This window comes from Carcharodon carcharias, chromosome 7 (assembly GCF_017639515.1).
Source record: "Carcharodon carcharias isolate sCarCar2 chromosome 7, sCarCar2.pri, whole genome shotgun sequence".
In the NCBI taxonomy this organism is placed as follows: domain Eukaryota; kingdom Metazoa; phylum Chordata; class Chondrichthyes; order Lamniformes; family Lamnidae; genus Carcharodon; species Carcharodon carcharias.
In genome coordinates, this window is record NC_054473.1 from 153,159,768 (window position 1) to 153,173,309 (window position 13,542).

The following is a 13,542-nucleotide window of genomic DNA, read 5'->3' on the forward strand; positions in this document are numbered from 1 at the left end:
TTTGATGCAATATGATTGGAGGCCAATTACAATGTTGCTCACGGTCATATTCTACTAGGAAACGTATTAGAATGTTCAACTTAACAATTTACAAATAAATGATTTCATATTGGAAGTTCTGATTGCATAAAACAATGCAGAAACTCTCAGTGCTAAATACACAGATATCAGATGAGGTTCAAGGTAAAAAAAAAAAACCTCAGTCAAGAAATCCCTACCAATAATAATGCATAATTGAGAAATGTATTCCTTCAACTGCTTTAATATATAATGGTGTAATTTTCTCAGGAAGGCTTTAAGTACCCAAGTTGTGTGCTGCAGACAGTGCAACTAATTTTAACCACAAAGGATTCATTTTGAATGTAAAGTTTCTGGTCACCTTTAGAAACAGTACCTAGGCAGATTTTTACGCAACTACCATGCATTTAATAGTTTTCATAATTACTATCCACACAACCATTGGACCGAAATTCTATTAAACACTTTAAAATCAATTGCCAGATTTGATTTGTATCAAATAGTAATAAAATAATTAATTCAGATTTACCTCAAACAATAAATCGATTGGAGCTGCAGACAGCTGGGATAGCAAGTTCATCCTCTCTCTAAAAAATACTTTATCATTTAGGTCTCCTGCTCCCTATTAAGAAAAGGACAATTTCACAACAATGCAATCTGTATTACATCCATTAAATGACATTTTTTGTTGTGTAATTTATATCACACATAGTACATAGTGTACGCAACTTTAAAAAAAGCACAAACTAAAAATAAAAAAGCACACCTGTTGCGCAACAGAACAAATCAGAACTCTGATGGGAACATGAATTTTAAATGTCCAAGCCACACATAGCATTAAAAAGGTTAGCTTTACAATAAGTTATTAGGATTACAGATCCTACTGCTCAATCGTATTTATGCTACATATTGACCTAAATTTTGCAGTCAGCAGTAAAGTGATGGCAAGTATCACTACCTTAAAAAAAGTTGCCCACAAAAACCTAGTGATCTCTGTGGCATGGATTTCCACTTACTCGATATTAGTTTGGCTCTGGCACCAGCTACAGGGGATCTCTAGGTGCCCAGCAACAGTGATGTCATCAAGCTAGCTGTTACATTCTTCTATATGACATGAAGGTACCAGCCACACAACAAGGTGACAATAATGTGTGTTATTTATTTAAAGATAAGACAAATCAATTAACTAGGAGGCTAGACTTCTACAAGCTGCTGCTGTAGACTTAATACAAGTCATGGGAATACTACAACACATCCTGTCTCTGTGGTAGTGTGACTGTAGTTTAAGATATGCTCTCTTAAAAGGTATATGTGCATCATATCACAACATCCCCCTTTGTTCTAAAGATTTACCTTTAAAGAATCAAATTATTTACATGACAGCAAAAGAAAATAACGTTATGTCTGAATCAACCATTATACAAAGCAATAAATTTACAAGTCTCTGAAACGTATTGGTGGTTTCCTTTTCCATCCAGATGTGGTTATGGTGATATTTGGTAGAGACTGCTGTGTGGTTTCAGATGGCTGGTTTGGGGTGCTTGTTTGTATTCTGTCTTAGACTGTGTTCTATTTGCAGTAGGATTACTCAGTCTCTGGTTGTGGTGTTGTTCTGTTCTGATTTGGTATCTGTTTCATCATACTATCATGCCATTTGGTGCACACACGTGATATGATCTTGATTCAGGGCATATGTTGATGATTCCTGCTGGATTCCATGTACCATCAGTTGGATGTTGTACTCAAACTTTGTCTGATGTTCAGGTTGGGTAATTTATATGTCAGTCATGAGGATCTTTCACCTTCCCCTGTTTTTTGAGTAATGTATCACGTACTCGTGACAGTATCGATGAAATGATGACTGGCAAATCTGCCAAATAGTAATTCTGCATTGGAGGGAATGGCTGCACTCAGCAGCGTCACTCTAAGATGCAACATCGTGTTTTGTTTAATGGCACTTCACAATAAAGGATTTTACAGTTCGAACCAGATGTTCCACCATTCCATTAGACCTGCGGTGATGTGGTGAAGTGATATGGTTGACTCCCCACTTCTCACGCATCACCTTAAAGGGTCGTCCAGTGTATCGGGGTCCATTGTCAGAAACAACCTTCTGTGGTGCCCTGAAAAGACTGAAGATTGAACTTAAATGTGTCTGCAATGGTTGTACTAGATATATAATTGACAGATAATGGAAAATTTGGAAAAGTAATCCATTACAATCAAGAAATCATCTCCAAGGATGCTGAGGAGGTTAGTTGCGAGTCAGGTTCATGGATGTGTGGGTACCTTCAGAGGTACTATTGCTTCTTTCTGGTTGCTTGGCATGAAAGTTTGACATGCCTCACATTCCCTCTTGGCCTTTTCAACGTCTTGGTAGATTCCTGGTCAATATACCGTCTCTCTAGCCAACCTTCTGGTTCAATCAATTCCCACATGCGCTTAGTGCAACTCTTGGAGATATCAGGTCGCATGGAGCTTGGGATGATGACTTGCTTTCCCTTGAGGGTGACTCCTTTTCATCTCAAATTCATCTCAACAGGGCTACAATGTTATATGCTCTAGAACATTCTGGAAGGACTCTAGCCATCCACCAGTCACTGCCTTCCATAGCTGCTGCAGTATCGGATCATTGGACGTTTCTTGTTGTAGTGCTTGGCACTTAGGTTACCCAAAATACACAAGGTCAACATGCAGAACGTCTTATATTTCAAATGTCAATGAGATCAGTTTGCAGATCGAGGGAGATGTCTGCAGTTTTTGATAGGTTAGGTAGACAGTTTAGAGTATTGGATGTGACCAGCAATTACCCAGCTTGTAGCATACATCTCAATCATTGCCTTGTAGGCGCTGTAATCTTGGTGATGCACAAGTTAGGGGATTTTGTCAGATCAATTCAAATGGCTTATGGTGGGTTTCCATGACAAACTTCTTTTCAAATAGGCAAGTGTGAAATCATTGGATGCCAAATACCAGTGCCAAGATTTGGCATTATATTTGAATAATTAGCTTGGGCACTGGACAAACACTCTGAGGCAAAAGCAATAGGTTTCCCTTTCTGGAGAAGGCATGCTCCGAGTCCTTTTTGGCATCTATCAACTTCAGTCTCCTTGGTTAGGTTGTAAAACTAAAGAGTTGATAGTCCTTCTATGGCTTTTTAAAAAGTCGTTAAAACCATGTTGGTGATCCTGCTGCCAAACAAAAGTACTTTTCCTTCAGAAGTTCATGAAGAGATGAGGCTTTCTGGACATAGTTAGGTATATGGGGTGAAAAGAAATTAAACTGAGACAATGTCGCAAGTCATTTTTGTCTTGTGGAGTGGGCATTGCATTACGTCTTCTAGCTTGCTAGGGTCAGGGTGGATGCTCTGCATCAAATTGATGGATCCAAAAAAGTTGATGTGTGTTGTGTTGAAGTTGCATTTCAGATTATTAAACACAACTTCTCTGCATGCAGCTTCCAGCAGGCGAAAATTTCGACCATGCTCCTGTTTTGCTGTATCTATGGTGGCAATATCGTCTGCTATGCAGATGAGTCCAAGGATCTCACATGTAATCCTGTCCATATGTTGTCGGAAAATATCTTGGCTTGTGGAAAGCCCAAAACAGTAGCATTTGGAAACAGCGTCTCCCAAAAGGAGTACAGAACGTGGTTACTGCCTGGGATGGCTTCTCCAGATGCACCAACCAGTAGCCATCTTTAGTGTCAAGTTTAGAGAATGATTTGGCATTCACAAACTTGGGGTTCAGCTCCTCACATGTAGGGATTTTAAAGCTGCAGTCAGGTATTTTTGGTCTGTACAAATGCATATAGAACCATCTTTCTTAATGACGCTTGTGATGGAGCTACTCAATCTGTGCAATGCTGGACTCTGACTTTGCCATCTCTCTCCATCCAATCCAGTTTGGCTTTCATCTTTTTCTGGATGTGAATGCTACGCTTAGACAGTGGATTGATAGACTGAATAGCATCTGCAGGTAGATGCAATGCTTGAACGATGGAATTATCAATGTAGAAATTCCACAAATATAAAATTAATTTTAAACGGTCAGAGAGATTCTATGACTCAGTACATGGTTAAAAACTTAGTTGCATTTCATTCAACAAGGCACTTTTTAAAAAAAAAGCAGCATTACAGCATTAAAGAGCATGTTCGCTTCAGTTTAAGTGATTTCTAAAGATTGCCATCTACGGGGAATTTCAACAGCCCACACTATGGAGGAGCAGGGAATTAACTTCTGATTTTTGTGTTTAACTGTGCATGTACAGATGCCAGAAGTTGATGTCTGCTTCACAGTTGTAATGATGGCTGTCATGTTCTAGTATATCATGAACTTTCAGTCAATAGTTAAAATATTTTGAACACAAACAATCTATTAAAATGGCTTCTGCAAATTATGTGACCAGAGTGTTCTGAGTGTCAAGCAAATACCTAATTAAATGTGGACATTCACAGCCAGAGAATTCACACATCTCTTTGTTTAAGGATGGACCATCAACAAAAGAACTTTTGTATTCCAGCCAGCTCATCTTTTCTGTTTCACCATGGGCAAAAGAAACATCGAAACTCAATGTGCATTAGATTAATGTGAATGGATTCTCATCAATCTTCCGATGTATTATGGTGGTCTCTCACCCAAACTGGAAAGGACAAATTTCAAAAAAGTGTCAAACAATAAAGGGTGTTTAATCAACACCCACCCGTTTTTGAAAAAAGAATTTTGAACTAGCCAAATGGTAAAGCAGCAATTTTGTGTCTACTTTAAAAAAATCAGTAGGAAGCTGCTCAGAGGCAGAGATTCCAGTGAAAGCCACCAACCAGTTGCAAGACATCAAGCAGCCAAGGTAATAAACAGCAATAACTTGAAAGTGGGAGATTCCTAACAAAGAGAAGGACTTGTTTCAACTTCAAGTTCACCTGAGCACCAACCCTCTGGAAATTCAACCACAAGAGGCCTTTCAACTTACTGAAAATCCCCTGCTTTACAAGATCTTCACTTCAATCAAAGCATCAACTCAACTAAAAAACCACAGGTCTGCTGAGACCATGAGAAAGACTGAGACATCATAAATTGTAATTCAATTGTTTTTTTCCCCTCGTCTGTACCTAATCTATATGTTAGTGAGTTAAGGGAGTGAGTCATCATGCTTTTAATCCTGGGGAGGGGGTTGCAGGCAGAGTGTAATAAATAATTACCTTATTTTTAAATTTCCAGCAGCAAACTTTGTTGTGAAACATTTAAATTGGGACAATCACTCTGAGGTTAAGAAAACACACAACCCTCACACACAAAACTCATTGATCATGAGCAAGAAAACACAAATTCTGCCCGTGACACAGCGAACATTGCATTTTGCAGTCTCAACCACCAGAAAATCTGGGCCAATATTTTTCTTGAAAGTGCAAGGTTGGTGTTCCAATTTATAACTAATTACATTGATTACCTTAAAACCTACAGAAAAGACGCAGGGTCCTTTATTAAAGAACAGTGAAGCTACTGAAAATAAAATGCTTGGCCTGGTTAACAGTTGTAAATTATTAAAAACAAGACTGACGAAAATAATACAATAAAAATAAATTCAAACTGTCTGGCATGCACATATATATTAATTACCCCACTGGACTTAGCAAATGTACATTTATTTGATTGCTAACATTTCTATTATACTATTTAATCATATGGTGAGAAAATTTACAAATAATAAACCCTGTATGATGCACCCATTAAATGCATAGGGCAATCTTATGATTTTTACACTCCTAGCATGGAACTTTCTCTGCCAAAAGCATATATTGGTGATCCCCACAATTTTCTGTTCATTAATTTTGAGATACAGAAAATCATGACCAGCAGGCATGGTAGCAGCAATTCATGGTATTGGTTTCAACTGAAGATCTATGCTAAGAGCCCAATTTGTTTAAATTATCCCTTTATTTATATTATTTGTGGATACAACCTGTGTGCATTGAGTTCGCAGCCTGCCAAGTCAATTTTTATTATAAAACTAAATTAAATTTTGGACAATTAGTATTGTATTAAATATAAAAATTCTGAAAAGTATTTACGGGCAACTGCCTGAATATTTTTATTTGGGAGTGTGCATTGCAAATGTTGCACAAAATGCTTCAATTAATCAGAACCTTATGGTACCCATTATACTCCAATTCTTCTGCTAATAATAGACCTGCCCTTGATGGCAGTACGTTCAATTAAAAAAAGGTAGAATTGCTTCCTCCAGGTGGTTAGTTGATTGCTTCAAAAGGGTGGTTTTCTTGGATTTATCTGAAGGCAAAAGCACCACTGACAAATATTTTTCCTGAACTATGAGCTTTGACTACCTGTAAAGTCAGCGAGAAGTACAGGTGGCAATGGCAGAAATGACTGGTAGCAGTACAAACTAACAGGGGGGTGTCAACACCAACAATTGATAGCTCCAGTTGGAAGGAACAAGTCTGAAACTAATCATGTGGTCAACTCAGCCAATCAGGCATAGTTTTGACCCTCCCAGACACTTAAGTGATTAATGTGGGAATCAGAAATGAAGCTGACAGCTGGGCTGGAAAAATAGTGTGGCAGAATGGACAGAGTCAGCATGGATTTATAAATGGGAAATCATGCTTGACAAATCTACTGGAATTTTTCAAGGATGTAACTCGTAGAGTCGATGAGGGGGAGCCAGTGGGTGTGGTTTATTTGGACTTTCAGAAGGCTTTTGACAAAGTCCCACATAAAAGATTGGCGTGTAAAATTAAAGCACATGGGATTGGGATGGATAGAAAACTGGTTGACAGATAGGAAACAAAGAGTAGGAATAAATGGGTCTTTTTCCGAATGGCAGTCAGTGACAGCTGGGGTACCATAGGGATCGGTGCTGGGACTCCAGCTATTCACAATATATATTAATGATTTAGATGAGGGAACTAAATGTAATATTTCCAAATTTGCAGATGACACAAAGCTGGGAGGGTGAGCTGTGAGGAGGATGTAGAGATGCTTCAGTGTGAGTTGGACAAGCTGAGTGAGTGGGCAAATGCATGGCAAACGCAGTATAATGTGGGTAAATGTGAGGTTATCCACTTTGGTAGCAAAAACAGGAAGGCAGATTATCTGAATGGCTACAAATTGAGAAAGGGGAATGTGCAACGAGACCTGGGTGTCCTTGTACACCAGTCGCTGAAGGTAAGCATGCAGATGCTGCAGGCAGTAATGAAGGCAAATGGTATGTTGGCTTTCATAGCCAGAGGATTCGAGTACAGGGGCAGGGATGTCTTGCTGCAATTATACAGGGCCTTGGTGAGACCACACCTGGAATATTGTATGCAGTTTTGGTCTCCTTATCTTAGTAAGGATGTTCTTGCTATAGAGGAAGTGAAGCGAAGGTTTACCAGACTGATTCCTGGGATCGCAGGACTGACATTTGAGGAGAGATTGAGTCGGTTAGGATAATATTCACTGGAGTTCAGAAGAATGAGGGGGGATCTCAGAGAAATCTATAAAATTCTAACAGGGCTAGACAGTGCATATGCAGGAAGGATGTGCCCGATGGTGGGGGAGTCCAGAACTGAGGGTCACAGTCTGAGGATATGGGGTAGACCAATTAGGACTGAGATTAGGAGAAATTTCTTCACCCAGAGAATGGTGAGCCTGTGGAATTCGCTACCACAGAAAGTAGTTGAGGCCAAAACATTGAATGTTTTCAAGAAGGAGTTAGATATAGCTCTTGGGGTGAAAGGGATCAAAGGATATGGGGAGAAAGCGAGAACAGGCTATCGAGTTGAATGATCAGCCATGATCATAAAGAATGGCAGCGCAGGCTCGAAGGGCCGAATGGTCTACTTCTGCTCCTACTTTCTACGTACGTTTCTATGTATCATACTCACAGAAAGTGCAGATCATTTACAAGACTTTTAATAGGAGGGACATCTCAAAGTACAGATGCTTCATAACAAAGACATACCCAAATCAATTTATTAAGATCTCATCAACTTTGTAGGCAACAATGATGGCTGTGCTAACTTTAAACAGCATTTGTGAAAAAGATCAGCAATAAAGGGCTCTTATGAGTAGGTAATCATTGATGACTTGGAAAATCTATTTGTGGCCAAGAGTACATCCAGTATAAGAGGCAGATTAAAAGGGTGATCCAAAAAAGTCTGCTAAACTTTCAACGATTGTGTTTATCTTTGGGTAATTCCATTAAGCTCAGTAGCCTTTGAATGTAAAAACTAATAACAATATTTTTCATGCATTGATTTAAAGTGCAATATCATTTGAACATACTATTTATTCATAGCAATGTTTATACTGATCACATTTTACACTCAATTTATTCGAAACATCCAGAAGTGTTTTTTGATCTTTACTTTTGTCTAATTAATGTGGAATATTTTAAAAGAAGAAAATACCATCTTTTTCTAAAATAGGTCTACCTGCTGCTCTGGAGCCATAGCATTAATCAAATGATCATCACCACAACCCAGAACTGGTTTTGGAATGCCAACTGTCTGGAGCACATTAGATTTAACTTCTATAATGTCTAAAGTCTTGCACATGTACGAACCTCCTATTCCACAATTATTTTCTATAATACTTCCTGACCATCCCTATTTCTATTATATCTGTCAATTAAATTTACAATTTATTCAACTCACACCAATTAAATCCTCCAGTCTTGTTTTTTTTTTTAAATGCAGGTTCCTTTTTACTTACCTATGAATCCTCCCAATTGAATCTCCAAGACAGATGATACCGTTGTCCTTGACACCATTCATCAGAGTAGATAAAAGCAGGCCCAAGGCTCAATTCTGATGCTCCCGTCCTGCTGCTGCATCTACCCTACTCATTCCCAGAGCCCTGCACCAAAGCTGCCCAGCATCCTATCCTGCCCCCCAAGTACCACCTCTGGTAACTGAACCTTAATTTGAACCTGGTGATGACCTTCTCCCACTTCTCTCTTCTGCACCGTCTGTCAGTTTCTCCCCCCACACCATCACCACAAATGCAAAACACTTGCATCCTTTCTCCATTGCTGGTCTTCCCCTGAAAAATCCATCCCATGCCCTTTTATAATGGTACTCTGCTCCCTCTTACCACTCTGTCACCCCAGCCACCAAACAAATCTTTCACATATACACAGACCTAACTTCCCTCACCACAGGACCAAGTTCCCTCCTTCCAGTGTTCCAACATTAGTACTGTACACTTACACTCCTTTATTCTTACCAGGCCATAGTACCCTCATCCAAATGTTTACAAATGCCAGGCCTCCCAGGCCCCTTCAGCTCAACCCCACTTCCAGGTACGCAGATCTGTGCAATTCTTTCCCGATGCAACAACCCTAAGGACTACTTCCCTAATTCTATCAACTTACTCAGTTCTCCAAATGTACAGTACTTACTCGCAAATCCTAGAATTGATCTCCAGTCCAACTGCTATTTGTAATATTTACTCTGTTACTTTTAAAGTGAGTCCTATTTATCCAGGGCAGTTTTTTTTTTACTTAAGGCCACCAATTACAGCTTCCATGCAAAAAAAAGCACAATCATAGACTTGAGCCTGAAAGTATCACTAACTATGATGATTACTGAATGAGTCAAATCCAATTTTATCTTGTGCTTCAGTTCCTGGACTAAACTGAACAGTAGAAAAATGAAGAAAAGAGTTGACGTTTCGAGTCCTCATGACCCTTCGACAGAACTTGAGTTCTACTCGAACTCAAGTTCTGTCGAAGGGTCATGAGGACTCGAAACGTCAACTCTTTTCTTCTCCGCCGATGCTGCCAGACCTGCTGAGTTTTTCCAGGTAATTCTGTTTTTGTTTTGGATTTCCAGCGTCCGCAGTTTTTTTGTTTTTATAGTAGAAAAATGAAAGCCGTTCACATTGAGATATATTTCAAAAATATGTAAGGGTTCTTACAGGCTGACCAAGAGTCAGGTTGCCCTGATGAATATACTCCACTGCAGCCTCGAAGGAAGTTAGGCAATATCCCAGCTCATCCTTTACTGCACTGCAAAATCTAAAATTCTTGATATAACTGAGATTGGCCATCCTGCAATGAAAAAAATGGTTACATAAACATTTTAAAATAGATTTTTACAATCAACATTTTGTATGTGATAGCATGTTTCACCAGATGCAAAAACTATTCTCAATAGCTTAGAAACAGTTTAATATTTGAAAGCTTAATCAAAAGCAATAGTGTCATTGTAAGAACACAGCCAAGAGCAGTTGTGAAACATTCAATATCACAGGACTATAGGAAAGGGGACGGTTAACATTTAATATTTCATTTCCTAAAATTCTTCACAATCACTGAATTATTTTTAAACTGGAGTCTGTTATTTCGTAGGCACAAACATTAGGCAATTAGCACACAAGATCCAAATTTAAGGAACATATATTTTTATTTCTGTTGGACAGCTGTAAAGAACATATCTTTTTATTTTCTGTTAGACCGTGGATTAGAATTACAATGACTGCAGTTTAAAGGACATATCCACTGGAACAGGATGAGAGATATATACAAAGTTGCAGTCTGGAACCGAGTGTGCCATGAAAGGCAGGATCGTGCTGGAAAGGAGTCCTAGACCAAGACAGCAGCATTTTAATTGGGGATTTAAGAACGAGTAGCATTTAGATTATAGAGTTAGAAATTAGCAATTCACATTTCTTTCTTTTGTCACTGGTTAACAACAGTTTGTTCGATAAATAGTTATTTACTTATTAAGTTTACTAACCTGGTGCTCATATTCTGTTAACCTAAATTAAACAGTTTGCCCCAATTCTGCCTGTCTGGTGGTTTGGTCAAGCTTTTCACATTTGTTGCAGCTCAGGGAACAGTGTGGCTCAATATTATAGTGTACTAACTCCAATGAGTCATGACACAAAACAGAAAATTAGATGTATGATCACTTTTAGTGATGATGATTCAGGTGAGAACATTAGCCAGGACATAGGGAGAACAGTACCATGGATGTTTAAGTCCATATAAATGCTTGTATGGAGTCTTGGCCCAAACATTATCTGAAGACAGTGCCTTAGATAATAGAGCTCCTTTTCTCAAAATTGTACCCAAGTGTTAAGTAGGATTATGTCAATCTACCAGGCCTGACTCAGGGACAAGAATGTGATAGCCAACATATTGCATTCAATTAGCTGCTTCCTCTGGATATTAAAACTTGCTTCAATTTCAAAATGGTGAGTCCAGCTCAAATCTGTTTGTTGGATGGGAGTAGGTATCAGTTATTAAAAAAGATGTGCATGTGGTACTGAAGGTAGAAATTTGCAAGGGATGTCTTAGGTCAGAGATGCAAAAAAGGTAACTTGCAAAATAAACTAAATTCTTCATCTTTTTTGGGAAAATACAAGTACAAGCATGTAAGTAAACTGTTATGAAATATGCAATGTTTTATTTCCCAAACTTGTTAACACCAACAGATCGCTATTTTAGTTTGAACATTGAGTATTGCAGACCTGTTGTCGAAGCTTTTTGTCTTGCACTCATCAGGACAATTCGCAAGAGTTTGTTCTTGCGCATCGTTTCAATTTTGATGTGCCTTCGTCCCCACAGCAAACAGGAAGAGTTCAAACTCCTCTACTCTCAGCTATCCCACCACAAACCAGCATCCAACGAAGATGCTGAATCCTTGAAAGCGCACCTAGCTGATCTAGCAGATGCATATTGCAGGATTCCGAATGATTTGGCTGATTTTGGTAACATTGAGGCCACAAGGCCAATCCCGACATACATACCTGTAAACCTGAAAAAGGTTTAACAAGCATGACTATATCAACAAAATGCACGCGATTCTTAATGACGGGTCCAAATTTGTATCTACTGGACCTGCCACTCAACATGACTGGAAAGCCTTGCTCGAAAGCAAGCTAGAAATCACCTGTTGGACTTGTGGCAAGAGCAACGAGCTGCCAGGTGATATATATGATAGGATTTGTCCTCACAGCTCATTGCATCCGCATATGTCTCGGCTGCCCAAGACTCACAAAAGTCTTTACTTTTACCTTTACACCACATCTATGACTGGTTCTGCACAACGTGAATTGGTCAAATGGGGTTGGTCAAGTTGCTACAACCAGTTTTGAGCAAGTTTTCCACATGCACGGTGAAGGATTCCTTCACCTTTACGAAGACCATACAGGACTTGCACATCAATAGCAATGCTGTGTCCATGTGCTCATTGGCCATTTCTAACTTATTCAACAATGTACCGTGCAAGGAAGCCATAGACATTTACACTGCAGCACTATATCATGGTGACCTAGACCCGCCACCATTGTGTGAATCAGTATTCCTTAAACTTACAAACTCAGAAATTAGCGCAGTTGAGTTCAGTTTTAACAACACCATGTATGCCCAAATAGATGGTGTTGCCATGGGATCCTCTCAAGGCCCAGTTCTCGCAAAAGTCTTTGCTGTGTTCCACAAGAAACGGGTCTTCGATAGAATGACACCTAACCTCTTACTCTTTGCATACTTCTGACATATAAAGGTTACATTTGCTCTCTTTGAATCCGCAGCTACATGTAAAAACTTCCTCACACACCTTAATGGGCTTCATCTTCTGCTCAAATTCACCTTTGAGATGGAGCAGTAAATGAGCTCCCTTTCCTTGATATACTAGTTGAGAAATCTGCCAGGGGGTTCCCTACTACCATCAACTGCAAGCTTACCTTCACTGGTCAATATACGATTTGTGATTCCTACAGTTCCACACACTAGAGGATTGGCCTTATCGGCAACCTCCTAAATAGGACCCTACCCATTTGCTTACTGTGCAAGGTTGATGCTGAAATAGGGTGCATCAAAGCCATCCTGCGAAATAATGGCTACCCTGGTCAGATCATTGCTCGCTGTGAATCGAGCAAACTCATGGATGGGCCCAAGGCTGCCACTTTCTGTCCTGAAAAGTGCCCAGTCTACTTCAAATTACCCTGGAAGGGTAAGGAATCTCAAAAATTTGAGCAACAGGTGAAGCTAGCCATTTCACACTGCTACTATGCAGTTGCAACAGGAGTGGTATTCGCCACTAACAGAATGCTGCCGTCAAGCCAAAAACACATTCTGTCTATCACGTAAATGAGTTATGTGGCATATGAATTTCTGTGCCAGTGTGATGCTAAGTATGTAGGCTGTACATCCCAAAGGCGGATCATATCAAACAGCATGTCCCTTCAGCTGTTAGCAACATATGAACATATTAAATAGGAGCAGAAGTCGGCCATTTCGCCCCACGAGCCCGCTCTGCCATTCATTAAGATCATAGCTGATCTGTTTGTGTTTCGAATTCTGCATTCCCATCTACCCCCTTGGTTGCCTTTGATTCCCTTACCTAACAAGAATCTACCTACTTCCGCCTTAAAAATATTCAATGGCCCCACCTCCACCGCCTTCTGAGGCAGAGTTCCAAAGTTGCACAACCGTCAGAAAAAATTTCTCCTCGACTCTGTCCTATAAGGATAACCCCCAATTTTAAAACAGTGCCGCCTAGTTCCGGTCTCACCCACA

The 13,542-nt window shown here is 39.5% G+C and overlaps 1 protein-coding gene across 2 annotated transcripts in view; it reads right to left on the reverse strand.

Annotated features, from left to right (window-relative positions):
- ankrd27 (ankyrin repeat domain 27 (VPS9 domain)) overlaps nucleotides 1-13,542 on the reverse strand; it is a 98,627-nt gene that overhangs the window by 56,817 nt on the left and 28,268 nt on the right. For both annotated transcript variants that reach the window (XM_041192033.1, XM_041192034.1), the window contains 2 exons: nucleotides 9,936-10,068; nucleotides 548-640 (listed from right to left, as the gene is read on the reverse strand). In XM_041192033.1, coding sequence (XP_041047967.1) covers nucleotides 548-640; nucleotides 9,936-10,068 — 226 coding nt within the window. The remainder of the gene's footprint in view (nucleotides 1-547; nucleotides 641-9,935; nucleotides 10,069-13,542) is intronic.